The sequence below is a fragment of the Primulina tabacum genome, chromosome 13, assembly GCF_025594145.1.
Source record: "Primulina tabacum isolate GXHZ01 chromosome 13, ASM2559414v2, whole genome shotgun sequence".
Lineage (NCBI taxonomy): Eukaryota > Viridiplantae > Streptophyta > Magnoliopsida > Lamiales > Gesneriaceae > Primulina > Primulina tabacum.
The window spans coordinates 32,018,322-32,046,229 of NC_134562.1; the positions used below are offsets into that span (position 1 = coordinate 32,018,322).

The window sequence follows — 27,908 nt, forward strand, 5'->3', positions numbered from 1 at the left end:
TTCCCATCTACACCTCTCTTTCTCTTATAGATTCATTTACACCCAATAGGTCTAACCTCTTCAGGTGCATCTACAAAAACCCAGACAGAATTAGAGTACATCGACTCCATTTCTTGGTTCATAGCTTCAAGCCACCTTTCTTTGTCAGGATCTTCCATTGCATGTTGAAATGAGAATGGATCATCTTCCATCCCATCGGTGACAGCAACATTTGCCTCTTCATCTTGACGATAGCGGAGGGGTGGTCTTACTACCCTTCCACTGCATCGAGGTGGCATGATATCTTGACTTGGTTCAGTGGTATCATTAATGGTTTCCTTAACAACTTTATTTGGATGTCGAATGATCTCATCATTGAGTAACTCCTCGAGTACAATCTTACTTCGAGGCTTGAAGTTAGTCATGTAATCATCTTCAAGAAAGATGGCATTTTTCGATACAGTTACCTTCTTATCTTGAGGATCATAAAACCAACCTCCTCTCGTTCCCTTGGCGTATCCCACGAACAAACACACTTTTGAACGTGGATGCAATTTCCCAGTCTTTCCTTCCAACACATGTGCTGGGCATCCCCATATGCGAAAGTGAGATAAACTAGGGTTTTTTTCATTCCACAACTCTAGAGGTGTTTTATGGATTGACTTTGATGGCACTGGATTCAAAATGTAAGTGGCCGTTTCTATTGCATAACCCCAAAACGAGATTGGCAGTGAAGAGTAGCTCATCATAGATCTCAACCATGTCAAGCAAAGTGCGATTTCTCCTTTCAGCAACACCATTTTGCTGAGGTGTACCAAGTGCAGTGAGTTGGTATAGAATACCATACTCTAGCAAATATCTTTGAACTCGGTATCAAGATACTCGCTGCCTCGATCTGATCGAAGACACTTTAAAGATTTACCTAGTTGCCTTTCGGCTTCCACATGAAATTCTATGAACTTTCCAAAAGTCTCGGATTTTCTATGCATGAGATAAATATATCCATACCTTGAGTAATCATCAATAAAAATGACAAAATACTCATAACCACCTCTAGCTTGTGTAGTCATAGGACCACATACATCACTATGTATAAGCTCTATTGGTTCTTTGGCCCTATTGCCCTTTGTGGAGAAAGGTCTCCTAGTCATTTTTCCTTCTAAACAAGATTCACAAACAGGAAGAGTGCCAACACTTAGCTCTCTTAAAGGACCATCCTTTACAAGTCTGTTTAATCTTTCTAAAGAAATATGCCCCAACCTTAGGTTCCATAAATATGTTTTATCTTCATGAGAAACCTTTTGTTTTTTAGGTTTGGGATGTTCTACTTTAAACATTTCGACATTAAGCAGTGGTTGTTCATTTGGTCTTAGAATATATAGTCCCTTTTCGATTGAAGCAATACAAATTATACGACCATTTCTCAAAATAACAATCTCGTTATTATCAAAAGAAAACGAATAAAATTGTTCATGCAACTTTGAAACAGAAATCAAATTTCTATGAAAACCAGGTATAAAGTAAACATTATTCAAAACCAAATGTCTATCACTAAATCTAAGTTTAATAACTCCCACTGCTTTTGCCGCAACTATTGCACCATTGCCAACTCTCATTGTGAAGGACCCATCGGCAATCTCTTCATAAGAACTAAGTAGCTGCAGAGAACAACAAACATGATTAGCAGCGCCCGAATCAACTATCCATATAGAAGAATCAATGGTTACTAAACAAGATTCTAGAACAAGTAAATCATATTTACCTTTCTTCTTCTCTTTTAGGTCAGCGAGATACTTGGGACAGTTTCTTTTCCAATGAGCATCGATCCCACAGTGAAAACATTTTCCTTTGGGTTTTGCAGTTTCACCCTTCTTTTTGCCATTGCAACCATTCCAATTCTTTTGCTTTTTATGAGCTCCCTATCCTTTCCCCTTATTTTTCCTTTTCAAACTAGCTTTGGAGGAATGTGACTTATCCTTGACAACATTTGCCTCACCTTCTTGGACTTTTCCAATGGAAATGGCCTCAAAGATTTGCAACTCGTTAAGCAATTGTGTCATGTTATAATCAAGCTTGTTCATGACATAGTTGCTCTTGAATTGCAGGAAAGTCGGTGGCAATGATTCCAAAATCATGCTCACTTGTGTGCCATCATCTATGGTCGCACCATGAGTCTCAGCTTCTGTGAAGTAGTTAACCATGTTCAAAACATGTGCTCCAACTGATTGGCCTTTCTTTATCTTAGCATTCATGGCATTCTTAATGGCCTCATGCTTAGATTGACTAGATTGCTGACCAAACATAGCTTGCAGAGAATCCATTATCTCATAAGCATTCTCTACATGCTCGTGCTTAAGTCTAAGCACATCGTTCTTTCCGGCCAACATGTAGCCCTTGGCTTTATTGTTTGCCGCAATCCATCGATCATATATTTCTCGTACACTACGAGAAGCATTCAAAGGGGGCTCGGGAGGACACACATCCGTCAAGACAAATTTGAGGTTCTCACATACGAGGGCAATGTTGATGTTACTCTTCCATTTCAAAAAGTTTTCTCCAGTCAACTTTTCATTAAGTAAAGCAAGAATAGGAACAGTAGACATGATTGCTGAAATTAATGTATAAAACGACATTTAAATAAATTGAACAAATATCATAGATAATTAATCAATTTAGGAATCATAAATATGATGCATGATACATTATTATTTATTCTACCAATTCCAAGGAAATGTAATCTCTCATTTAATAAGTTGCCTTAGGGTCAGAAGAATTAAATGATGATTAAATTGAAACTATCTCTATTAATAAATAAAACACTAAGATATCTCATATCTTCATTTTTATTATTAATTACCTTTTAATCTAACCTAGATGCATTTAAACTATTTAATTGCATCCTTATGAGTGTGACCCACTATTTTGGATTTAAAAATACAATCCATAATTGCCTCCTTAGGGTAGGTAAATTATGAATCATACTAAAAATCTTATCATGTAACGCCCCAGATTCGAAGACTGTCATCACTGTACCAAGACGAGTCTTTCCAGCGTGCTTATGTCCTCACTCACACGCACCCTAGGAAACTTCCCAGGAGATCACCCATCCCAGAATTATCCCAAGTCAAGCACGCTTAACTTTGGATTTCTTATGTAATGAGCTACCGAAAAAAGATGCACCTTCTTGATATGAGTAGTACATATCAAATCTTTTAAGCCCTCTTCAACTGTACAGTCCATTACATTGAACAGTCTTGGAATCCCTCTCATTCTGGTGTGGGATCGGTTCATTCATGTTCCCTCCACCTAGAAGCCTGCCAGGAGCCGCTCATTGTCCGTGCAACCTCATGGCACCGACGATCACCCCACGCCCTCTTCGGCCCTGGGCCTCACATGCCCACCAGCTTCCGCTTGGTTCGTCCATGAACCACACCGTACTAAGAGAGGTCGGCTCTGATACCAACTGTAATGCACCAGATTCGACGACTGTCCTCACTATACCAAGACGAGTCTTTCCAACGTGCTTATGTCCTCACTCACATGCACCCTAGGAAACTTCCCAGGAGGTCACCCATCCCAGAATTATCCCAAGTCAAACACGCTTAACTTTGAAGTTCTTATGTGATGAGCTACCGAAAAAAGATGCACTTTCTTGATATGAGTAGTACATATCAAATCTTTTAAGCCATCTTCAACTGTACAGTCCATTACATTGAACAGTCTCGGAATCCCTCTCATTCTGGTGTGGGATCGGTTCATTCATGTTCCCTCCACCTAGAAGCCTGCCAGGAGCCGCTCATTGTCCGTGCAACCTCATGGCACCGACGATCACCCCCCGCCCTCTTCGGCCCCGGGCCTCACATATCCTTTCGGAAACTAAGCCTTGAATTTTGATTTAAATGAAAATCTTCCTTAGGAAGGACGTCCTATGCGTCACTAGGCGTCATTTAAACCTCACGTTGCTTTTGTTAATAGTGGAGGTCGTAAGATTTATTGTCATATATCCTTCTCTCACTCATTAATATATAATAATTAAAGTTTCTCAAACTTTCAATTATTTAATTAAAACATCTTATGATTTAATTATTAAAAGTCCAATCTTATTGGTCACTTTTAAATGATAAGAGCAATATAATGAATGTCGTAATATTTAAATCCAATTTAAATATGAAGCATGACATGTAAATAAAGTACAAACATTGAGTCAGATTAATTTATCAACCTCTAATATAAATATATGCAAATTATCACATAATAAACATCATAACAATTTAATCTTATTTAAAACAAGATATGCGGCAAATAAGAGTGAGATATTATTAAAATTCATGATTTTCAATCGTGTCCTTCTAATCGAATTTTTAATTGAAAAATAAAATTAACAAATCAAATAAAACAATTTTATTCAATTTCAAATTAATTTTATAAATCAACTAATTGTAAAATCAATATTTTACACTCAATAGAATAAAAAATCATTTTTTAAAAAAATCAATAAATAGTTACGGTAATGCAAATTTAACTACCAAACCAAATTTACACAATAAGTATATGAATTTCAATAATCAATCTCACTCTCAAAAAATTTAAATTCATTTAATTTATATTCATATGACAAACAATGGCTCTGATATCATTTGTAGGTTTTTATATATATTCTCTGAAGAAATTATGACTATAAAATATATTTTCGATCAAATCGAAACGCAACGGAAACGATTACATAATTTCATAAATTATAATCGAACATATGAATATAAATTAACTATGAATTTAAATAAAAATAATTCTAGAAAACTAACCTCTTGTAGATTTTCTCCTCTTTGTAAATACAATATGCGTAGAAACCACAATCTTCCAATACGTTATTTCCTATCGACGGGAGTGTGTGGGCACTCAAAAACGCAAATGCTAGAAATCAAATTTTTTTATTTTGTTCTCTACTTTATTTTCAACTCATGAAAAAGTAGAGAAAAAGTTCCTTTTTCAAAAGACCATCTAAATCCTATTTATAATTATTCAAACCAATAGTCCAAATCTAATTGGGAACAAAAATCGGCCACTTTAATTAGGATGGGCCAAAAGATTTGATTTGGTTTGAATATTATATTTTATGTCTTTTAAAACTATTTTAAAAGTCATAAGATTTTTAAAATCTTATCAAAATAAATTAGAATCTTATTCTAATAATATCTAAATTTTACTCACAATAAATTAAAGATATTAAATAGGATTTCTAAGATATTATCAAGATAAATTAGAATCTTATTCTAACTTATTTAGATATAATATCTAAATTTTATTCACAATAAACTCAAGATATTAAATAAGGTTTCTAGGATCTTATCAAAATAAATTAGAATCTTATTTTAACTTATTTAGATATAATATCTAAATTTTATTCACAATAAATTAAAGATATTAAATAGGATTTCTAGGATCTTATCAAAATAAATTAGAATCTTATTCTAACTTATTTTCAAATAGCAAATAATATCTAAATTTTATTCACAATAAATTAAAGATATTATTAACATCTTTTGAATATTATCATAATAATCCAAGTATATAATTATCTCATAATTATAATTTAATATAATTAATATATCATAATTAATTATATTTATCTCCAAGCATTTGAAGTTATGGAAACAATTTTCCATGTGATTTCTAAATTATGTTTCTAGCTCGTCATTAATTTGGGAAAGGCGTATTGAGGATCATGGACTCATAATTAGAAGCTCCAATAAATTGGATAAATAATTAAACTCTTTAATTAATTTATCTAATTTATTAATTCCCTAATTACTCCACTAAAAATAAGGAATTGCACTCTTCTTCATTATGAAATATTTTACTCTACAAAATCGAGTAGTCCGTTGATATAATCATTACATATGGATTAATCCTCCATAGACGATTCGTAACTGAAGCTAGGAATTTTCCGTTTTTTATCTCTTCAATTACTTCTTATCCTCATTTACCATTAATTCACTAGTGAATTGTTCAATTTATAACTTAATTATAAATTAGTTAGGCCCAACACTCAGTTCAAGAATTAGCAAATGAGGGAATCGTCTTTCTACTTCTCGCAAGAAGGAACGGATTCCATATCTGTGAATTCATATTCTCAACAATTCATTTCAAATATAAATCTAAAATGCAAGTGTTAAGAATGAGCAATCGCAAACATTAAACAAGCAAATTAAGAATCATATTGAAATGAATATGAGTTTATAATCACTTCAGGATTAAGATTTGTCCATATATGATCGTCTTTATGATTTAATTTGAATTTCATAGTAACAATGGAATTTATTATGAAATGCCTAATTAAATCGGTCCAAGTCGTACATAATCACATTATATATAAATGCCTCCATCTAGATGTCCCAACATCGACGATCCGGATAAGATGATCATATTCATAATGTTCATGGGCCGCATTATTGATGCTTTAATTAAATATACATACTTTAATTAATTCATCACCGACTTGATTTAAGTTTAGTATCCATAATTTTAATCATCTTGTATATATAACTCTTATATATACTAAAATTATGGTTACATCTAATAAACTAGTGATTTTGCTATGATATTCATGACAATAACATTTCACACAAACATGTTCAATAATAAATGTCGTTTTCAAAAAAAATGGTTTATTACAATACTTTAAGGGCACTATCCCCAACATATTTGTCATAAAATCAACCCTTCTAAGTACACGAGCGGCATTTTCCCCTTGGCTCCACCCTTGGGAGTATTAGAAAATAAGCCTTAAGAATGATCTTAGGTAATTAAATATCTAAAAAAGCACAAGTGAGTTGGAGAATTTGTAGATAGAGAAAATACATTCTGGTTGAGTGAATAAACAATTATTTTAGTTTTTGACTTGATTACTTAAAATTAAGCTTCTACACTTCTATATGTACAAGTTCCCTAGCCTGTCTAGATCTTTTAACATATAAAACACTCTACATTAATCTACAATTAAGTGTACTAGAAATTCCTACACATTTATACATTACACAGTACAAGAGTATTACAGAATAGTTTAGATCTTCCTCTAAGTTTTCGCATCTTTCTAAACTGCCATGAGAATTCAAGACCATGCGTTTTCCACGATATTCTAGATTATTTCACATGGACCTAGAATTTTCAAATAATGTCCACAATGTTCCAAGCCTTTCCCTATGAACATGCAACCTTCATGACTTGCTTAGATCTTTCAAGGTCCTTTTGCATGGATGCGTATCCTTCACATTCTCTCTCAACTTCTTTAGAACATTATCTTGCCTTCAAGTAAGTGCTAGAATAATAATGTTTTGGATGACAATAAACATGCGCGACGGCTTCTTTTGCCAAATTCCTCGTGTATCAAGCTTCGAAACTGTCGAGTCATGATTTGCCAAATTCCTTGTGGATTACGCTTCGAAACTGTCGAGTTACGACAACATGCACCTTTGTCAATTCACGTGTTCAAGATTTAAAAAGGCGAATAGATGATAGACATTCGTTTTTTTATTAAAAATTCTGTATCGAAATTTATAAAATAAATTGGACAATCTCGAATTTCACGAACTCAATTATAAAACAATAATAGCACCAACCCCTTTTTTTACCATTCTCCTCCGCAGTTCGCAGCCTCCAGTTCAACTACCACACCCACCAACCCTCGCTCGTTTTCTGTATATATTTCTTTCTATATTTAACCATCGAGATATCAAGATTCAAACAAACACGCCGGTTTAATGGCCGCAGTGTCTTCTTACTGCAGGCAGGCTTCTTCAACCGCTGTTTTCACGAATAGATTTCATTTGGAGGATTCTCAGAGCTCCAAATCTCTCTCCTTTTCTTCTCAATTTCAGAGTTTATCTTTCAAGTAAGCTCCTTTTTTTTTGTTTTCTCCAATTATTTGTTTTATTTCCTTTCTGGGCTATTTCTATTCTTTTTTGCGGAGGTTTTTAATTGATTTTGTTATTTCGTGGAATAAATTTTGTATTTTTGTTGTTAGTTCGTGGATTTTTCTAGGATTTTGAATTGGGAATTGATGATAATGGGTTAGTTAATGTGTTCGTTGAATGTTAGTCACTGTTAACACATGTTCTAGAATGTATGATGATCGAATTTTGGAGTTCCCCTCCGCAGTGTACACGTCTCATTTGCTTTTTCGTGATGTAATTTGGTGGATAGATGCTTGGTAAGTTGCTTGGCTCATAACGAATTTCCAGATGAATCCAATTCCGCATTAATGCGTAGACTAATTAGAAAGCAGAAGCATTATTAAAGGGTCTGGCTTGAAAGTAGATTTTTTTTTCTCCAGCTTTGTCGTTATCAACTTTCCTGTGCCATCGCATGAACCCGGTGGTAATTGTCAAAATCTTGAAATACTACAAACTTATGAAATACTTGATTTGTTGTCAGTCGTTTGCTGGTTTTTACCCTGGTTATCAATAAACTAATCTGTATTTTTGGGTAGATCATTCCGAACTACAGAAGATTTACGATTGCGTAAGATTAGTGCAGTTGTGAGAACAGATATTGATTCAGACACGATGGAACTTGACATCAGTTTAAGCCCTAGAGTAAATTCTGTAAAGCCTTCTAAGACAGTGGCTATCACAGATCAAGCAACTGCACTCGCACAAGCAGGTGTGCCTGTTATTCGATTAGCAGCAGGTGAACCTGACTTTGATACTCCAGCGATTATAGCTGAGGTGATTTCCTTGAATGCTCGAAAGAAAATCTTTTCTTCCCCTGGCTTGAAATTATAGCTATGCTAGTTTTTGTTATACCAAGCATTGCCACATGTTTTACTGTCCGTGATCTTCCTACAAATTTAGGCTGGAATTAAAGCAATTCGTGAAGGGCACACTAGGTATACCCCCAATGCGGGAACCGTGGAGCTCAGGACAGCCATTTGTCACAAGTTAAAAGGTATTTCTTTGATACTTACTACGTTAATTTATTTTTTCTGGGTAAAATAATTTCTTCCACGGCAGAGGAGAATGGGATATCTTACACACCTGATCAGATTTTGGTGAGTAATGGAGCAAAACAGAGCATTCTTCAGGCAGTTCTTGCAGTTTGTTCCCCTGGAGATGAGGTATATCTAAACTCTCTAAGCAGCTGGTTATTTTTCCCTATACTTCTAGCAATTGTATCTGGCGCAGTAATGGCTATGTGGTTAATATGTTTCTTACTTTGGAATAAAAATCTGCCAGCTTAGAGAATGTGGTTGTAACATTTTTTCTAGTATTTATTGTATCATATTAAAAACCGGTTATCAGTTTCCTTCTTTCCTGAATTATGATCGACTGAAAAAAAATTCCATTAAAATTCCTTTGATATGAACTGCTGTAACTTCAAAAAAATGTTTTTCCTTTCTTTTCGCATCAAGAATGGTATCTAAATTTGGTTTGCGCTGCACTAATTCTTTAAAGAGTTTATTTTCTTTATTTTTTGTGTGCACTCAAGAAACAAAAGATAGATGTAACAAGTCCTTTCAGTGTGGGTAAATGATGTTGACCTTGGTAATAGATCTTAATGGGATAGGTATGGCACCAAATCTATGGCTCTACATTGAAGTTGAATTTTGGCCATGTAAACTTGGAGACACTAAAAAAACTCTAAGTTGTTCTGATACACCTATCGGCAACAACGCCAAGCACTCAAGAATCACAAATATTTACTCAATTCTTTATATCTGATGTGAACAAAAACTCGTGAAAGCACGGTTTGGGATCGCTATGAGTTAAACTACGAAATATGAGAGCCAAATTATTTAATAGAGAATCAAATAACTATTTGTTATTTCTTGAAATACAGTGTCATGAAGGCTGACTTTCTTAATAAATTATCTTATTTTGAGATGCACCACCAACTCCTTATATGTAGTATACATATGGTAGCGAATCTTTCCTATAACAAAGTCACAATTGAATTATAATTAAGATATGTTGTGATCTTAACAATACCAAACTCTGATTTTAAAATATGTTATTTGGTTTCTAAGAAAACTTTTTGTCCATAGTTTGGCTTCCTTGTTTCAGTTCAAGCAAGCGTGGAATCAGGAACCGGATGGCATCCTTGTGATTTTTTTGTTTTGTTATTTGGGGTATCTGGTTTGGTTGTTTGGTACTGGGAGAAGGACACATAGCATTGGAGTTTGCGTTTGAGCAAATAAGATAATTGAATACAGGAAATACACGTAGACAAAGATAGGTCTCATTCATATGGATGCCGGATGAAGCCACATTTCATGGATATAACCTTTGATGTTTTTCAATTAACGTGGAAAATCCTGCCTTGAAGTCTTAAATGCTCATGGTTTTTAAACTAGGTCAGGCCCCTAACAAGCATTACCTATGCAGGTATTGGTTCCAGCTCCATTTTGGGTAAGCTACCCAGAAATGGCAAGGTTGGCTGACGCGACCCCTGTGATTCTTCCTACATCCTTATCCTCCAATTTTCTTTTAGATCCAAAACTTCTCGAATCTAAACTAAGTGAGAAGTCAAGGTTGTTGATTCTTTGCTCTCCTTCGAATCCAACGGGCTCTGTTTACCCCCGTCAATTACTTGAAGAGATTGCAAAGATTGTAGCCAAGCACCCAAGACTACTGGTGGGTTTTCTTATCTACCATTTTAATAAGCAGTTACTGGCATTCAAGTTATATTAAACCAGCTTTGTTAGCCAGTTTTTTGACTTGTTATTTATTGTTTCTATTTTGCCCCAGGTGCTGTCTGATGAAATTTACGAACATATTATCTATGCCCCAGCAACTCACACGAGCTTTGCATCTTTGCCATGCATGTGGGACAGAACTTTGACTGTAAATGGTTTTTCAAAGGTAAATAATCCCAACTAGTTTTCTGAAAGGCCCTGCCCTGGATGATGTTGATTTTTCTTCTTCTTGGCATTGTTATGTTCTATTTAGTCATCAATAATGTTGCAATCACAATCAATACATCTTTAAAAGCCTCTGTTAAATTGTTATGTTAATTTGCAGGCTTTTGCCATGACTGGTTGGAGACTCGGGTATCTTGCTGGTCCCAAACACTTTGTTGCTGCATGTGGCAAGATTCAAAGCCAGGTACTTTTTATTTTAGGTCCGAAGTTTGGTGTTCACACTTCTGTTAACATGCGCTATGACACGTCTTTGTCTCGTCCATTTTATGTATGCATGCTCTGCCAGCTATCAGACATCAAGTTTATATTTGTTTGTTCTTCCTAAGCAATTAAGTTTAATTTAGTTCCATTCTACAGTCAACTTCAGGTGCCAGCAGTATATCTCAAAAAGCAGCGGTTGCTGCCTTAAGAATGGGCTTTGCAGGTGGAGAAGCAGTCGCAACTATGGTTAAAGCATTCCGAGAGAGGAGAGATTTTCTAGTCCAGAGTTTTGGAGCAATGGAGGGTGTGAAAATTTCGGAACCTCAGGTAAAAGCTCAACTTGTACGACTGAAGTATATTGCTTTGCATACTCCTTGTGGTCATTTGCTGACAAATCTTTGTCCTATGAGAGTGACGTTGATTTTGATTATTTTGAAAGATGATTTTGATATTTTTGGTGTATTCTTGTAGGGTGCGTTCTATCTTTTCCTTGATTTCAGTTTTTACTATGGCTCGACGATTGATAACTTTGGCACAGTCACTGGTTCGGAGTCCCTATGTCGATACTTGCTTGACAAGGCTCAAGTAAGATTCCATGTATTTTAAGTTGAAAGTGGACTTCAAAATACACACCTGAAGCCCTGAGAAAATGCTACTTAGTCTGACTTTTTTTATTTATTTCGTTGTTTATAGGTCGCTCTTGTGCCAGGTGATGCTTTTGGAGATGACAGCTGCATACGCATCTCATATGCAGAATCCCTTACGACTTTACAGGCGGCCGTGGAGAGAATCAGGGGCGCTCTCATCTCCCTTAAGCCTGTTGCTGTCTCTGCTTAATCCGGTTTGCAAAATTTACAGTTACACAGATTGTGCGAGAGACAGAAAGTTTCGAGATTGCTTTAATAATTTAGTTGGCAAATGCCTTCGGACTTTGTTTTGTGGTGCCGGAAATAAATTTTTCTGCATGTAATTTCATTGAATCATTACATTGGAAAATACTTATCTCGATGCTTAGATATTATCCCTTTTGAAAATTTATGTGACATCAAATGATGTATTTGCACTATGGAAAACGAAATATGAAGACCTCCATTCGGTTGTTTCGCAATCCGATTACACCGTAAAGTTATGTTGAAAACAAGTCCTATGATTGATGGAATAAAAAATATGCATGATTTAATTTCTTGAATTCACATTTCATTGGGGTGTAAAGTGAGTAGAATGGATCAATAACTTGTAGGCATTTTAATATTAGCGAGATATAGCTCTAGTTATCATTAGCCGAATGGACTTGGAAGTTTGATTTTTGTGTTCAATAACTTGGAACCAATCTCACTATTTTTCAAAAAATCTTACAAATATTTTGTTGCTATGATGAATTAATGTTTAAAATCACAAATTTTTTGTCACTTTCATGAGCTCCAAGTGCGAGGCATAAAGAAAATATTTTGTTGCGAATAAACGAGTTATTGAAGAATTGTTCACAAGTAAAATCATAATTATTGATACGGGTCTTTTCCACATAAAAGAGAAATCTTGTGTTAGAATAGAAGCATATGTGATGTGATTTATTCAAGAATCAAAGTCGATTCGTCCTACTTCCAAAAAAAAACTCAAGATCAAATGTCAATATTTGAACTAGACATGGCATACATGAATCCAAGTTCAAGTTCAAATGCATGAAATTGCACGAGCTAATTAGTATAGAGAACAAAAGCAGATTTCATTGCGATGACCAAACAAGACACGATACATTCAAACTAGAAGAGACCATAAATGGAAAATATAACCAGAAAAAAAAAAAAAGAAGAAGAAGAAAAAAAGGGGTTAAGATATAAGATTGGAGGGAGTGTATGGAGGTAAAGCATGGTCATCTTCTTTTGAAACTTTGTCCCTTTTCTTGTTCCATTTCTCAATTTCCCTTACCAATAACCCTATTTCTTCCTTTTCTTCATCATCCCCTTTTCTTATTATCACAAATTTCCCCTTCTTGAGAGTGTATGGCAAATTAAAGCACATCTTCCTCTTCTTTTTTCCTATCAAAATTTGTGGCACAAACTAGTTGAAAATCTAGTGCCCTTAGGAGCTACTTAAACTACAATTATGACTATTTATCTAACTCAAAATAATGGCCGGGGTAGCGTAGAATTTTAGTTACCAGTGAGTAAAATTGGACCATAATTTTGGAGTGATCGATTTTAGTTTTCAAGATTTGTCTAGTTTTGGCGTGGACGATACGGTGGAGTTTCATGACATATATTTGGATGGGTGCCAAATGTTTTGTTTGTAGGGAATGCATACTACTAAAATACTTGCTCCTTGGAAGTTGAATATCTAAAAAATTTGTAAAGATTGTTGCTTTATAACTTAATTTTGTAGGAAAATATGATCCTAATTTTTGAAAAATTTCAATTATTTGAATATAGTTCAAATTAATTTTTATGTTCCATCATGTAAGTTGACATGTACATGTTTTAATAGAATAAAATGTCGAAAAGATATTTCAACTTCACTAAAGAAATGAAGTATGTAGCTCAAATTTTATTTTATGGTACAATATTCCATCATATAATTTGAATTTAATCCTAGCTAGAAATGAACTTGGGAAAAAAAAATTAGTATCGTTTATGTTGTATTTGGATAGATGAATTTGAAGCTGATAATTTGAAATATATAATAACAAATTCATTGTTTTGCCGGAGAAAATAAAAAAAAAAACAATTTAGTCATTATGTACTATATATTAGGTAGGAAGATCGTATAAAAACTGTGAAAACTTAAGTTTGGAACCTTGCGGAAATGAGTTTTTTGGAGTCGGGAGGAATAGTGGGGGATTTTTGGCATGCCTTCTCTAACTCTCCCGTTGAAGCAATTTGGTAGCGCGTCTGTTTTGGATACAAATGTCACGGGTATTAAAAGAACATGCTGATTATAACGTTGTAGTGTTGAAAATTAACTAAATCTCTTGAATTATAAAAATATAATTATAATATTTAATGACATTATTGATGATAATAATTAAGTTAAGTTTGTTTAATAGTTTGATGAATTACGATTGCATCCCTAATATTGTAATTTAATAAAAAAAATTCAATCCGAATCTTCATTTTATTGATTTTTGTCTTTTGCAGTATAATTTTGTTGAAATTATCTATATAATATATTAAAAAAACATTTATCAATAAACGTGACCCATGTGGCACGCCATTGTTTAAGGAAATCCTACAGTTTGTAACCCTCAAATTGTTTGCAATTTTTACTAAAATTGTCATTGTAGGATGCGACTTCTACACTATTAATGGCGCTTTTGAATCCCGTACGCCAGCTTCATACGATTGGCGGGAACCCCACCCCGTTGCTTCGAAATAAAAGAATTTGCATCAGCAACTTTCTCCCAGACGAACATTTCCTTCTCTCCGAAATCTCGAATGGCTCCCAAATCGGATAGCGCCGAAGGTAAGTAACCATATACTAGAATCCAATTCTCCAATTTGCACGAAAATTTTATTGAATTAATTTCCCTTGTTTGATTTCAGGAATCTGCTCAACTTCGTCACTGAGGTGAATCTCGCGTAATTCCTTTCTGTTTTTGTTAATCTCTCAATTCTATCGATCTATCCGCTCTGTTATTCGATTCAGGTTAAGTTTTAGCTTGTTTTTTTTGTTTTTTTGTTTTTCATTTTTGGGAATGTATTTGTATTCTGAAGTTACTGGCTTGTTAATAGTTAGAAAAATGACCTTCGAGTGTTATTGCCAAAATGAATCAAACCATTACGAAATGTTATGCCTCATCCCTTTAGCAGCAAAATAGGCCTTTGAATTCCCAAAACGTGGCTGATTCTTTGCAAAAGTTTAATCTCAAAAAAGCTGCGGTAACAAAGGTGTTGGATGGGCTTGCGTGGTGGGAAAATATCATTCAAAGAGTATGGCAAGCAGAAAATGTACCTTGCTGGGCAAGACCAGTTTGACATTCACATTCCAAACAATGAAGAGCTTAATCAGATTTAAGAAGAGAACTCCAAACTGCAAGAACAGCTCACCGAACAGAAGAAAGCTATTGCTGAGGTTGAGGGAGGTATATACGTTTCCTCCTCTATAATTTTGTAATATGTTCAAGAAAAATGATGGATCGCATGCTTTGCAGCCTGCGTCTCAGAATTTGCACTGGAAAAATGCTAGTAAGTTTCGATATATTTTGTGCTAATGTTTTACTAACGGTTTTAGATTTTGGTACGGCGAAGGAGATTCGATTTATAGTTGATAATTTCTTAGCCAAGATTACATGTTCAATCACACCGCGTGGGTGAAGTCAGGATTCAAAAAGTACTTTGGGCTCGCTCCGCCAATGTTAGATAATAACATTAGTTATCATTTATTTGAAATCGGACTAAATTTTCTAAAATTGAATTAACCAAATTTTTTTTATAAACAAAACCGACCGAATTTTACTACGAAAATTGAACCAACAAAACCGAAAAAATATGTTATTTGAATCGATAAATGAATTAAATGAACTTTTAACTTTTTAAAAAAAAAAATCGAGTTTTAATAAAAAAATATAATATGAAAATTGAATTAAATAAATTTAAACTGTATTTATTTTAAAAAATATATTTTTTTAAGTCTAGCTTTGTTGTCCAAAATTTTTATTAGAAATTTATAATATTTATATCTTAATAACTTTTATTATAACTTTAATAATATTAATTTTTTTTATAAAAGTTCCGTTTGTTCGGTTAACTAAAATTTTATATTCGAATCCAAAACTAAACCAAAGTAACTGATGTTTTAAAAAATTAAAATCAAACGTCCGAATAAACCAAACTGAATTATCAAAATAATTCAGTTCGGTCAATTATTTTGCTTGAAACTGATATTTTACTTAACTCTAGACTGAATTGATGTCTGTCATTTACTTGTCGATGCCTTTTCTTTTGGTTTAAAAATAGCTTGATGGTGTTTTTTTTCCTTCATTTCATGAGTTATCAAACTAGAAAAACCCAATTATCCCAAAAAATTTTCAACAAAAAATTAATTTTCAAATCTCATAATTATTCAATTTTCAGTTATTCTAACTAGAAAAACATAATACAAACCCAAAATAATTGCAACATCAATAATCTTTAAATATTTCAACCAATTGATTATTTTTCCCAAAATTCGCAGCAATAGCTTTTTAGGGTAAAATCCAAACTCGAAAATTCATATACATCATACTCGACATAATTTTAGGGCTGTCAATTTTAATTCAAAGTTGCATAATTTCAGAACCTAGGACAATAAATCAACTAATAGACGAGAATAAAGTGTGATTTATGAGAGTTGATCTATTTTAAAATTTTTAACAGGGGCTGAAAGGAATTTATAAAAAAAACAAAAACTAGCAATTTTTTTTTAAAAAAAAATAATAGGTGGGGTTGGAACGACCCTTGAGCTCCGCTCCTGAATTTATAGCGGTGGTGAGAGAGTTATTGTTGGTTTTACAAGCAGTGGTTGCACCCAGTGGCCTGTGCACACATCCGTCTCGTAATCCTTGTGCCACGTAGAAGAAAATAAAGATTCAAAATGACTTTGTAACACGGTGACGAATATAAAATAGCCCCATAAGACAACTGTGCTGTCACGCTAGCACGGGCCCAATTGATGACACTTTGGTACAGTAATCACTAATATTTATAGTTTTCGGGTCCAATGGCTGATGCTTGTTCGTGCATTTATGATATTTTGCATTAGTGGTGAATTGGAGGTTTTTCTTGACAGATGAAGCTAAAAATGAAGGGTGTTGACATCACAACATATTGAAAGATGGGTATTGCAACTCATCTAGAAATTGCTAGTTTGGTAGCTCAACAACAATTCACTTAGCTTGTTGGTATCGGGTATTGATATGATCATATATGATACGAGTATTAAGGGATTAATGATCAAAATGTTTCCAGACGTGGATACTGGGAAATCCTATAAAGATAGAAGGTGCAGAATACTCTAGTGAGATGGCCATTTACATCAGCAATCATGCATCTCCCATAGACATTTTCCTTGTAATGTGGTTGACTCCTACCGGAACTATTGGCATTGCAAAGAAAGAGGTACATGTTTTGTCTATTATCAACTCTCGACTCATTACACCGCCTTGACCGTGGAGTGGTTGGATTATATATGTATATTGTATATTTTTGGCAAAATTTCAGCTCTCAAGTATAGCTGCTGTGAATCCTCTAGGTTGAAGTTGACATGGATGCATTTGCTGTGCGCAGATAATATCTTATCCACTCATTGGACAGTTATACGTTTTGGCTAACCATCTTCGAATAGACAGATCCAACCCGACTGCAGCTATAGAGTCTATGAAGGAGGTCAATGGTTTGTTTCCGCTTATATTGCTTCTAGTCCATGCTGCAATTGCTATACTTCTGTGGTGAATATTATCTGTTCCATGCAGGTAGCTAATGCAATTGTAAAGAATGATCTGTCTTTGATCATATTCCCAGAAGGCACGCGTTCTAAAAATGGCCGCTTGCTACCTTAGCTTTCAAGAAGGCAAGATCATCACCAACTTCTAAATAGTACTCAACTTGCAATTCTTTCTCCTTCAAGTAACACGTTTCATTCAACTATGCACAGGGTTTTGTGCATTTGGCACTGCAAACTCGTCGTCCAATATATAGTTCCGATAGTCCTGACGGGTACCCATCGTGCATGGAGAAAGGGCAGCTTGCATGTGAGACCGGCACCTATTACTGTAAGATACCTGCCTCCAATTCGAACAAATGATTGGGCACCCGAAAAACTTGGAGATTATGTTCGACTTGTTCGGGATGTTTATGTGAAAAATCTTTCCGAGTCTCAAAGGCCTTCGTAATCGATCATATGATATTGTTGGTTCTTACAGAACATCGGATTCATGAAATGTTGTTCGTTCTTGCCTTGAAATGGACGAGGTTACTAAACATTCTTATACCAATTTTCACAACTATCGTTGTATATAAATATATATTATGCAGTGATAATAACATTTACAACAAATGGACCAACAAGAATCTACATCATCAAACAGCCTACTATTACACACATTTAAATAGTATAATCCTTGCAAGACATCAGCAAAATCCTAGCCTAAAAGGCTTTTTTTTAAATCATCTGAGCGTCGGCGTGGAAAAAATGATGTAGTATTAAACTAGTTCCGACTCTTGGCTGGAGCCAAAGAGTGTAGGCATGCCTTGAGTTTTATAACAAGTCTTTGTCTCAAATCCATCAATTAGTATGCATATATGTCCATCTTTAAGATAGTGAAGTGTTGACTTTCTTCGTATTTGAATTCAATTTGTATGGAGACATTTAAAAAGTTTATTATTTTGCCGACTATTTGACTTGATGAAGAGTTCAAATTCTAGTTGAATTCATATTATTCGAGCTCACTTTTAACAATATCAACGAGGGACCTAAATTATGATTCCAACTTTTAAACTCCTTTAGCTTTAACCCTTTAAAAAAGCGTGCGGCTTAATAAACTTAATCTCATATTAAACTCGTTTAAACTTGTAAGTAAGTTGTGATAGAACCTTGCTTTAGCCTTAAATACATTTATAACATTTTAATAAATAAATATATTAAAAATCACGAGTCATCAAATTTATTATTGGATTGAAAGATACATTCAAGCATCTTCACATTTTCATTGAGTTTGATGAATTCATACCATCGAACGACAAAACTCATAACCAATTTAATCATTTCGCAATTTCTGTCTATATAAACGATTACAGTAGTATGTAAATGTAGTAACTTTTTTATATATATAAACATAAGCCATTGCGAGTCGTCATTTGAAATCAAGTGTCCCCATCGCGCCTAATAGACAAGATAAGGAACTAAAATCATACAAAATAAATCTAATTGCATCGACATTCTCTGTTAAAAAAAAAAAACAAAAGAAACTATATTTAAACTTAACATATTTAGAAAAATCAGACAAAAAACATAAAACCCTCTACCAGATGAGATCAATGTACTTTGGTTTCTATAACATAAGAGTGAAACATGTTCGATGTTAACCTATTAACAAGTACTCGTTGCATTTACATTTAACAGCTTCCCAGATAAGTGAATATGAAGAAGATGAGGTGTATTTAGACTTCTGGATTAGTTCACTGTTGTCCAGACGCGAAGTTTCGTGAGTCCGAATGTCGTACAACAAATGCTAAAAGCGTTGATATGTATGTACCAATTAAAACTCTGCAACATATAAAACCCCGACAAACAAAGTTACTGTTACTCACTCCAGGTCATATGCAACCACCCTAGTTCAAGTCTGCAACTATTTCAAACCTAAAGTTTCCTTCATCTATTATAGTCTCGTGTTTCCTCTTATTCGACAACTTAGCAGAGTCCGTGAATTGAGCAGCAGTCCTTGCCCGTAATTCCTCTAAGCTCTCGCCTTCTTTGGCTCTCTCCAGAACCTACAAGCCAAGCAAACAACAAGGGATCAAGCACTCTGTAGCTTGCCTTAAAATATTACTGACACGCCTACTTACCAAATGACGTCCATAGAAATGCGTGTTCGAAAGAGCTTCAAGTGCATTTCGAGCTTCTTGCTTCGTTACATACTCAACAAAAGCAAAACCTCTATGGTTACCTAACCTCCTTGGCAGCCTTAAACTCTTTATCTGCAGTATTGAAAGCCACAAAATGACGAGGTTACCACTGAATTCTATGAGCATATATATATATATATATATTGATAGGAAGCCAAATTATATTAATAAAAGATTTTAAATACAAAAAACGGAAAAGTGGTCCACGCATGATAAACCTATATAAATCTGAAACCGAAAATTGTTTAAACTCCTCATGCTTCTAGATCCAGCATGGGACCCGAAATTTTATCTTATCCAGCAATCTTCAAGCGAGCCTATTTGCATAATAGATCGATCTCAAGCATTAAATGAAACTCTTCCAACACATGGAGTATTCTTTCTAGCTAAATACTAAGACTAAACAAAATTGGACTCGTCAAATGGCTAAAAATGTATCAGTTTATTTTGGTAAATGGGCAAGAAAGATCCCACTGGATCGAGTAGAACTAAGAAAGCTGAGCCACACAAGAAATTCAACCGTGATGAAGATCATGGCAATGGTCCCCAGCCACTCGTCGCTTGGGAAAGAGAAAAGAAAGTTAACCACCTCTCATGTCCTTTCACTGCAGGGTAAAAACTTTAGATATTCTATATGAGAGTTTTAAGAAAAAAATAAGATCTCTTCCTGGTAGTCGAATGTGCCCAATAATAATAATCTAAGGAATACTTGTCTGGTGGTTGGGTAACAAGAGTTGGAGTTGATTGCATGGACTCCTTATAGGTGAGTTAAAAAGAAAACATCAGCACCAACACATAAAACCGGATTCATATGAAAGGAGATCACCGCACACATTACCCCTCAACCATTACTCACATTATAATATTAAGTCATCAATTAGTATTTGACTGTTCGTGAATTGTCTGATTATTGGAGGATAGGGAACAACAATATAGTAACAGGCCATGCAACCCAGCCACAAACACACACCCTGGTTTTTCTTCATGAAAATAAACACATGGTAGGAAGCAGCACCACATAAAACATTTATGAAAAAGGAATCTACAACTAAAACTTGAGAAGTCTCTAGATGTTATTCATGTGCTACAGTAGAGAGATTACAAATAATAAAAGAAATAAAAAATAAGCCATTTAATTACACCAAAAAGATAAAATAGTTTTACCTGACCAAATGGACTAAATAATTGTCTAAGTTCCTTTTCTGTTGCCTCAAAAGCTACGTTCCTGATGATCAACTTTGTTGAACTGCGGTCATTCGCAATCTTTTTAGGTAATAAGTCATCGTTTTTAGCATGACAAAGTTGCAATATGAGGGCATGACCATCCAGAACAGTACCCTGTGGCGACACATCGAAAAGTTAAGGAAACATGCAGAGGTAAAAGCACATGTGCCATTGTATGGCACCGATGAAGTACACTGAAATTCTATCGCAAGAAAAAATACCTGTAGATCCCCACGGACATTTGCAGCTGTTTCAACACTATCGAACTCCATGAAACCAAAACCCATTGAAATGTTCTTCCCATTCTTTACATGCTTCTTCACCCTGACACTAAGTAATTTTCCTCCTTTCATGTGCTCGGTGAAATGCTTTTTAACATCCACTTCTGAAGTTTTGAAGTTGAGATTCTTAACATATATGGTGCGCGACTGGAGCAAAAAAAAAAAATTCAAAACCTGACATAAAACATTTTTAATAGTTAAAGGCCAACCAGTTTGTATGAAATTGCAATTGCACGAATATCTTCGAATTGGTGACCACGTAAGATCCCTTCACTATGACATAATCCTTCATCAACAGATCCAAGATATGCATAGCCATAATGCCCCACATTCATGCAAATTTAAAATTCTTGAGAGGATATCTCAAGTTCAATGATTTATATTTGCACTCAATATTGGCCCCTAATTATGCCGAATTCATAAGTTTTTGTACAATTTCCTTCCTTGGCCAGGTTCACCGATTTGATGGGCCCTCTTACAATAAAGTTATGCTATATGTCAATTGGCAAGAATATATCTTTATGATCAATGATTTAATTGTTCTAGCATTGACCCTCTAATTATGTTAAGTTCTCTACTTTAGATATCCACTGCAGCTTTCCGAAGCTTAATTATTTGATCTCTCTTCCTACATACAGAATGTGCGCATCTAATGTAAGAGCATTTCACTTATCATTTCACACCTCCCTACATAGTTAATCACAAAACTATCGAATGGGATTGACCTATAATGGTGAGGCAAACAATTTTTACTTTTTCATATTTGCATCTGTGGTACTTTGATTTTATTGGATGCTTTCTAAGGAAAAATAAATACTTTGTTACTCCTGTGGGCAAGTTTAACTATATAAAACAAGACATGCATAGTTCAGAAACAACCTCAATTCTATCTTTATCCACATCTGCCTCTGTTAATTCGACAACTTTTTGCTCGAGCAAAGCTCTCTTGACATCAGGTTGATGGACAGTAACTTTGTCATCAACTGTTGGAGTTTGACTAAGAATATTGTAAGGAGCCCATTCCAGATACAGCGGAACATCCCTATGGTAACAACAAATAATTCATTAACTTCACAAATCACAACCAACAAACTCCCATCTAGCAACAATAAATTCCAATAGGAACAAAAAGATCAGCAACTTTTATGTTTATATTAATTGTGTTGTAGGCATATAATTATCTCGAGTACAACAAAGCTAGAAAGGTGCATATTCATCCAACGCACAGATTCATCCCATAATTTTTATTTTCCTTGCGTTGCTCAAGAGAGTTGTAGACACTATTCATACACTAATAGTCAATACAGTCACCACATTGTATCTCTATAATATGCATCTTACTTATGTGCGCTCATGACTCAACGACTTAATCCCTCAATCAACATAAGCACCCCACTTGCTGTCAGAGAGAAAGGATGCCGATAAATGAATTAGTAATCAACTTACTTGTACCGCTTGTATGTTAAACCTTTGAAAGCTGCACGTGCTTCGGCAGGTTCTAGGAAGAGAACCTGGAGTATCGGTAAGAAAGAGGAATTTGATTAGCTAATATTTATAATAACAAATCACATTTTCAACACCTAGTATAATAGAAATTTGCTGCACAAAATCTGCATCATGCTACTGAAAAAGTGTTGTGCGAGACCTCTCTTAGTATCAAAGAGTAATTCGATCAAATCCAGGATCTAGGCATGTAATTTAAGCAGACAAGGCAAATTAAGTTGTCGGGTATGAATGCAAAAATGCATGGAGTAACACTCCAAACTTCCAATCAGTCACCCAAAATTATATCCTACCTTTCTCGACTATACTTGGTTATTATCCAAACTGATCTGGTAAAAACTGATAGAGATGATATCCGAAAACAGAGTTTTTTGAAGTATGTATGTTAACTAAAGGGATCCCTTCCTACATAATTACCAACATAAAAGCTTGATTGATGAAAAACAGAGCATCATTAATTCAAAATCAAATACCATCTGAGCTTTAGAAAGTATAAAAAAGAAGAAGAAAAAACCATACCAAAGCTAAGGTTTTTGTAGGAGGCAAAATGACTTTGTCCAAGCTGCCAAATTTCCCAAACATGTTGACTAGCTCATTTTCAGATGAACTGTAAGGCAAATTCTTTGCCAAAATAACATGGTTGCTTCTCTTTAGGCCGATACTCCTCCCAGAGGCAAACTCCTCTAATGAGGCAATATTAACCTCAGCACTTGAGAGAGCTTTCTTTGTCTCAGCAATTACTTGTGTCTCCCCCAACGCAATTCGCACAGCAAGATCATCGGATTCTCTATCTAGAAGTTCACTTTTACTAACACCATATTTTCGTGCAATATTTTCAACAACCTAGAATATGTAAGAATCATAATAAAATACTGGAAAGCAGAGGATGAGATAATGCTGTCATATAGGCAGCATTACAAGCAGAGCTTGAAATTTGAGTGTCGTATTATAACGCTGTCATATAGGCAACAGAAAGAAAAGAAAATCTAGTGCCACACTGCTACTACCTCACACAACTTAGTTCAAAAATGAAACATCAAGTAGTTTCAGCACGAGGAAATCCCCTGCCTCTCTCAGTTATTTTGAGAATAGGTTTTGGAAGAAGGAAGCATCTCTCACACCTCCACCAACTTAGTTAAAATCCTCACAATAGTTTTTTTTTTTTGCGTTCTGGAAAGGCACAACCAAACTCAATGGTGAATTATTGCTGTAACTGTATTGGGGCACTGACTGTTTATGCCAGTCCTCATATTGATTTTTCTCACTTACAGTATCAGGGCGCATGTATAAACTATTCCATGCTTGTGTGTTTCCACGAGCTTCTGATGCTTTCCTTTCCTCTTCTCTCTGTTGCTTCAATGTTTTTGAAGGGTGCTTGTCAAAATCGCTGGTCCAGCATAAGATATTCAGCAAACAATACACTCTACAACAGTACTGCTCAACCAGCACTGAAAAAATAATACAATTAATTAACTTGAAAATGCATTAATGAAGGCATGCTCTTGTTTGCCACTAATATTTTTTGGTTTAGCAGGTATGATGTGCAATAATCCTCCCTGAAAAATTGCATTGTCCATCTCTACCATCGCCCTGAAAACACAAATCATATCATATTTCTGTGGGAGGTAAAGTGTGTTCACACTTGTACAGTCAGTACAGATCGTCCATGATTGTGGTCAGACAAAATATTAAAACTTTCTGATACTTAGAGTAAGTTGAACTCAACTATTTTAAAATAGTGTCAAGTTTATTGGTGATATTTTTTAAACTTAAGCTTCCAAATCTAATGCATCTACCTCATCAGAATGTCACAATTAAACACATCAAAGCTATTCTAACCTCCAATGTAGTAGCTATTTAGCTGAGGATGTCATACCTAGCTGCAGATTCTGGAAGAGCAAAGAGAATGTAAGCAAATCCTTTGGACCTTTTAGAATCTTTATCAAAAACAATATGGACCTCGGAAATACTGCCATATTTGCTAAAGTGATCTTCTAGCTCTTCTTCACTGTATGACATCAGAAAGTGTCAGAGAAAGTAAAGCCACATAAAAGAAGGGCGACAAGAGACAACCCTTGTAAGATCAGGACTGTACAAGAAACAAAATATAGCAGCCCGCACTATGCTAGCATATCACTTAAACAAGTACGTGAGGACACATACGTGGCAGTGTAGGGAAGATTGCGGATGAATAAACGGCTAGATCCCAGGACTTCCTCATTCTCATTGGTTGGATAAGATAAGGGGCTTGCTAACTCAATTATTTTATGTTCCCCAAAAGAACCTCTCCCAGCTTCCCTGTCAGAAAAATCTTGTTTGAGTATATTCTCCGCGGGATCATTATTTCTCTTGGTCTGCGCATCACCATCACAAACATCATTATCACTATGATCATCACCAACTTCGTCGTCACTACTTTCTGAGTTTGACCAATCCTTTTTAATTCTGCTCCTAAAGTAATCCATGTCAGATACAACCTTGTCATGAGCCAAAACTTTTGGTTTGTCTACATCTTGTTTCTCTACTGATGTATTACGACCTTCTCCCTTCATTTCCTCCGGATCATAACCCACTAGACCTAATTTTCTTTGACATGCTTCTACCATTTGAACTATACTGTTTGATGCTACTTTATCTTGAACCAGTGACGAGGCTGCAAGTGCATCATTAGCCCACAATTTGGATTTACTACGTGGCTGCATGACCTCGAGGAACTCCTGAAATTGAGGGTCACCGTTATCATCTCCTTTCTCATTTATCTGACTCTCCTCTTTTAACACTGCAGGTTTAGAACCTTTGAAACCAAAGATTCTGTTATCCGCTTCAGTTGTATTCTCCTTTTGCTTCTTTGAGTGCCGACTCCAAGGTCGCGGGATGTCAGGATCTCCAACCTTCCAAGCAACCTGGTCATTGAAATGCAAGGGTAACTCTTGTCCTTTTCAAAAGTATCGAATCTTAAACTTAATCTTTCAGCAACCAGTACAAGCTGTGGTATTCCATGCAGTTGAAAGTTGCTTATATGTCACATAAAAATGCAATTAAATCATCCCACATCCTTCAAGAGTCCGACAAAACCAATCACTACTTTGGACTTTGGACAAGTAATTTTCCTGAATTTTATCAGCTTGATATCGCCATAATTAACCTAACTCAAACAACCACAAAATAACAATGGAACCGTAGAGAAAAGCGAGGCAAGTAAAGGCAGAGATTTATAGTTCGACACTTGAATTTTTAGGTCACCCAGCCTTTGATTGTGAAATTATTTGTTAGAATCACCATTTCATGGTTGGGCAGGGTGCATTTTTTTAAAGGGTTGATCGATATTAACCCTTGATGCCTTGATCAGCTAGAAACTTCATTGAGCAAGATGTTTAACATGGCCAGTGTCACAAGGTGTCGACAGTAAGGCTTGAGAATGTGCGGTGAGTTTTGAGTCACCTTTCTTAAGTTGTTTGTATTATGCGTATGACCTCAGCACTATCACTATTTAAATTTAAAATGGAATAGAAAGGAATTTAGTAAATGAACTTTTGATAAAATATCAAATGGTACGCGAACTTCTGTTGATGGCTTGATTGATACATGTTGATCGGATTTCGGCCAAATCATAATTATAATATATAAAGTATATAATAACTACTTTAAATAAATATATTGATAAATATAAAAGATAAATTAGGTATTTTATATTCAGTTACAATTTTTATTTATACATATTTAACATTTTTATTATAGGTTTTTGAAACAATATATAAGTAAATAGTAATTGTAGTAAAAAAAATGAATGTTTTAGTTATGTATGAATTTTATAGAATCTAATGAAAATTAAATTGAAATTCTAAAAATATTTTCTCATGTGCAAGACATTAGTCGAACCCCGATATGTTATATAATATTTGTTAAAATTCATGTTTTATCTAATCTTAACAGTTTTGTTTTGTTGGATATAAAGTCGTATTTTCTTATGTGCAAGACACTAATCGAACCCTGATATGTTATCTAACAAAATAAAATTTAAATTTTATCTAGCTTAACACTTTTGTTTTGTTAGATATCAAGTCGTGGTTCGATGAATCTCATTCAAATTTCAAATTAATTTTCATGTCAAATATAATTTTCTCACTAAAAATTTTCGTTAGATTCAATTAAATTTTCATGTAAATAAAATATTAATTTTTTAATCATAATTAATATTTAATAAAAAATTGTGATTAAATAAAAAATATCTAATTTGATTATTTATCAACATAGTTAACTAAATTATATATATAATTTAATATATGATGTACATATATGGATAGATTTAAATAAAATATGAATGTCATTTTTCTGTGATAAAGGGCAAAATAGACATTTTGATTAAGTTTCATCGGAAATTGGCCGGAATCCGATCAACATGTATCAATTAAGCCACTAACAAAAGTTCATGTACCAATTTGTCCTTTTATCAAAAGTTCATGCACCAGATTGTTTTTCGCCCATTCAAAAAGGCACGACATAACTCGATTACCTCTGATCTCTCGATTATCGAACTTTTTTCCAAGTATGTCTGTTCCTCACTACCTCTCATCTTTATCTAAATTCCATTTCGTCTAATAAAAATCTTTGGAATCCGATGGTCGAGATCTAAAAATATAGCAAAAGACGTGAAGATGAAAAAAGAGTAGCAAACCTCACATGTAATCCTGCAAGTATCCAAGAAAGACTTATTGAAGTACTTTATGGCTTCCTCGGCTTCATGTTCTGTCCTAAACCCAATGAAACCAAACTGCCTACTCTTACCATCCCTGCACTAATGCAACAAACTTCAATTCATCTGTAAATTATGATATATCGAATGTCAGAATCAATGGCAAAAAGCCACCTTTTGAACGAAATTCAAGGAAGAAGTGGTTACCGAGTACGCATATGATCTTGGCATCAGTAACTTCACCTTTCCGGGAGAAAAACTCTCTAAGACGGTCTTCGGTTACATACTTTGGCAAATTTTTTGCACATATTCTTGACCTTCAATACAAGATTGGTTACAAATATAGCACCATTAATGCTGTGGGGAATGAAGCGAGGGAAACTGAGAACATGAAACTTACATATTTCGTCGGTTTTAAAGTCTGTATAAATACCAAGACCGATAATGTGTAGCAGTACCTGAGAAAGAATAGACCAATAACCCAAATCAAAGTCTAAACATATAAATAAGAAACCCAG

General features: G+C 34.6%; 4 protein-coding genes across 4 annotated transcripts; 2 read left to right on the top strand and 2 right to left on the bottom strand.

The window, feature by feature from the left end:
- Positions 1-1,898: 1,898 nt before the first annotated feature.
- Positions 1,899-2,582, bottom strand: LOC142522017 (uncharacterized). The gene has a single exon (XM_075625194.1). It carries the CDS (start codon positions 2,580-2,582, stop codon positions 1,899-1,901), a length of 684 nt encoding a protein of 227 aa, XP_075481309.1.
- A 5,022-nt stretch (positions 2,583-7,604) lies between these two features.
- Positions 7,605-12,208, top strand: LOC142522519 (bifunctional aspartate aminotransferase and glutamate/aspartate-prephenate aminotransferase). The gene is made up of 10 exons (XM_075625958.1): positions 7,605-7,867; positions 8,465-8,702; positions 8,829-8,922; positions 8,988-9,091; positions 10,359-10,607; positions 10,722-10,835; positions 10,995-11,078; positions 11,252-11,422; positions 11,567-11,680; positions 11,789-12,208. The coding sequence occupies exons 1-10, from the start codon at positions 7,737-7,739 to the stop codon at positions 11,930-11,932; spliced, it is 1,443 nt and encodes a 480-aa protein (XP_075482073.1). The 5' UTR covers positions 7,605-7,736; the 3' UTR covers positions 11,933-12,208.
- A 3,055-nt stretch (positions 12,209-15,263) lies between these two features.
- LOC142522018 (1-acyl-sn-glycerol-3-phosphate acyltransferase-like) lies at positions 15,264-17,624 on the top strand. Its single transcript, XM_075625195.1, has 4 exons — positions 15,264-15,273; positions 17,035-17,184; positions 17,353-17,451; positions 17,538-17,624. Exons 1-4 carry the CDS (start codon positions 15,268-15,270, stop codon positions 17,622-17,624), a joined length of 342 nt encoding a protein of 113 aa, XP_075481310.1. The 5' UTR covers positions 15,264-15,267.
- A 1,581-nt stretch (positions 17,625-19,205) lies between these two features.
- Positions 19,206-27,883, bottom strand: LOC142522418 (uncharacterized). The gene is made up of 14 exons (XM_075625791.1): positions 27,791-27,883; positions 27,605-27,707; positions 27,373-27,492; positions 24,861-25,600; positions 24,574-24,705; positions 24,198-24,287; positions 23,967-24,084; positions 23,217-23,540; positions 22,641-22,705; positions 22,074-22,236; positions 21,135-21,341; positions 20,854-21,027; positions 19,630-19,761; positions 19,206-19,554 (listed from the first exon to the last, which is right to left on the bottom strand). Coding segments are annotated over exons 1-14 (2,529 nt in total). The 5' UTR covers positions 27,793-27,883; the 3' UTR covers positions 19,206-19,395.
- Between the last annotated feature and the right edge of the window lie 25 nt (positions 27,884-27,908).

Excerpts from the sequence above, each read along its gene's own strand:
- LOC142522017 (XM_075625194.1), bottom strand. The coding sequence starts at position 2,582 with ATGTCTACTGTTCCTATTCTTGCTTTACTTAATGAAAAGTTGACTGGA.
- LOC142522519 (XM_075625958.1), top strand. The coding sequence starts at position 7,737 with ATGGCCGCAGTGTCTTCTTACTGCAGGCAGGCTTCTTCAACCGCTGTT. Across the intron at positions 10,836-10,994 it reads CTGTAAATGGTTTTTCAAAG|GCTTTTGCCATGACTGGTTG; the intron begins GTAAATAATCCC and ends GTTAATTTGCAG. Across the intron at positions 11,681-11,788 it reads ACTTGCTTGACAAGGCTCAA|GTCGCTCTTGTGCCAGGTGA; the intron begins GTAAGATTCCAT and ends CGTTGTTTATAG.
- LOC142522018 (XM_075625195.1), top strand. Across the intron at positions 17,185-17,352 it reads TTGGCATTGCAAAGAAAGAG|ATAATATCTTATCCACTCAT; the intron begins GTACATGTTTTG and ends TGCTGTGCGCAG. Across the intron at positions 17,452-17,537 it reads CTATAGAGTCTATGAAGGAG|GTAGCTAATGCAATTGTAAA; the intron begins GTCAATGGTTTG and ends TGTTCCATGCAG.
- LOC142522418 (XM_075625791.1), bottom strand. Across the intron at positions 27,493-27,604 it reads CTGATGCCAAGATCATATGC|TGCAGGGATGGTAAGAGTAG; the intron begins GTACTCGGTAAC and ends TTGTTGCATTAG. Across the intron at positions 21,342-22,073 it reads TGGATAAAGATAGAATTGAG|TCGCGCACCATATATGTTAA; the intron begins GTTGTTTCTGAA and ends TTTTTGCTCCAG.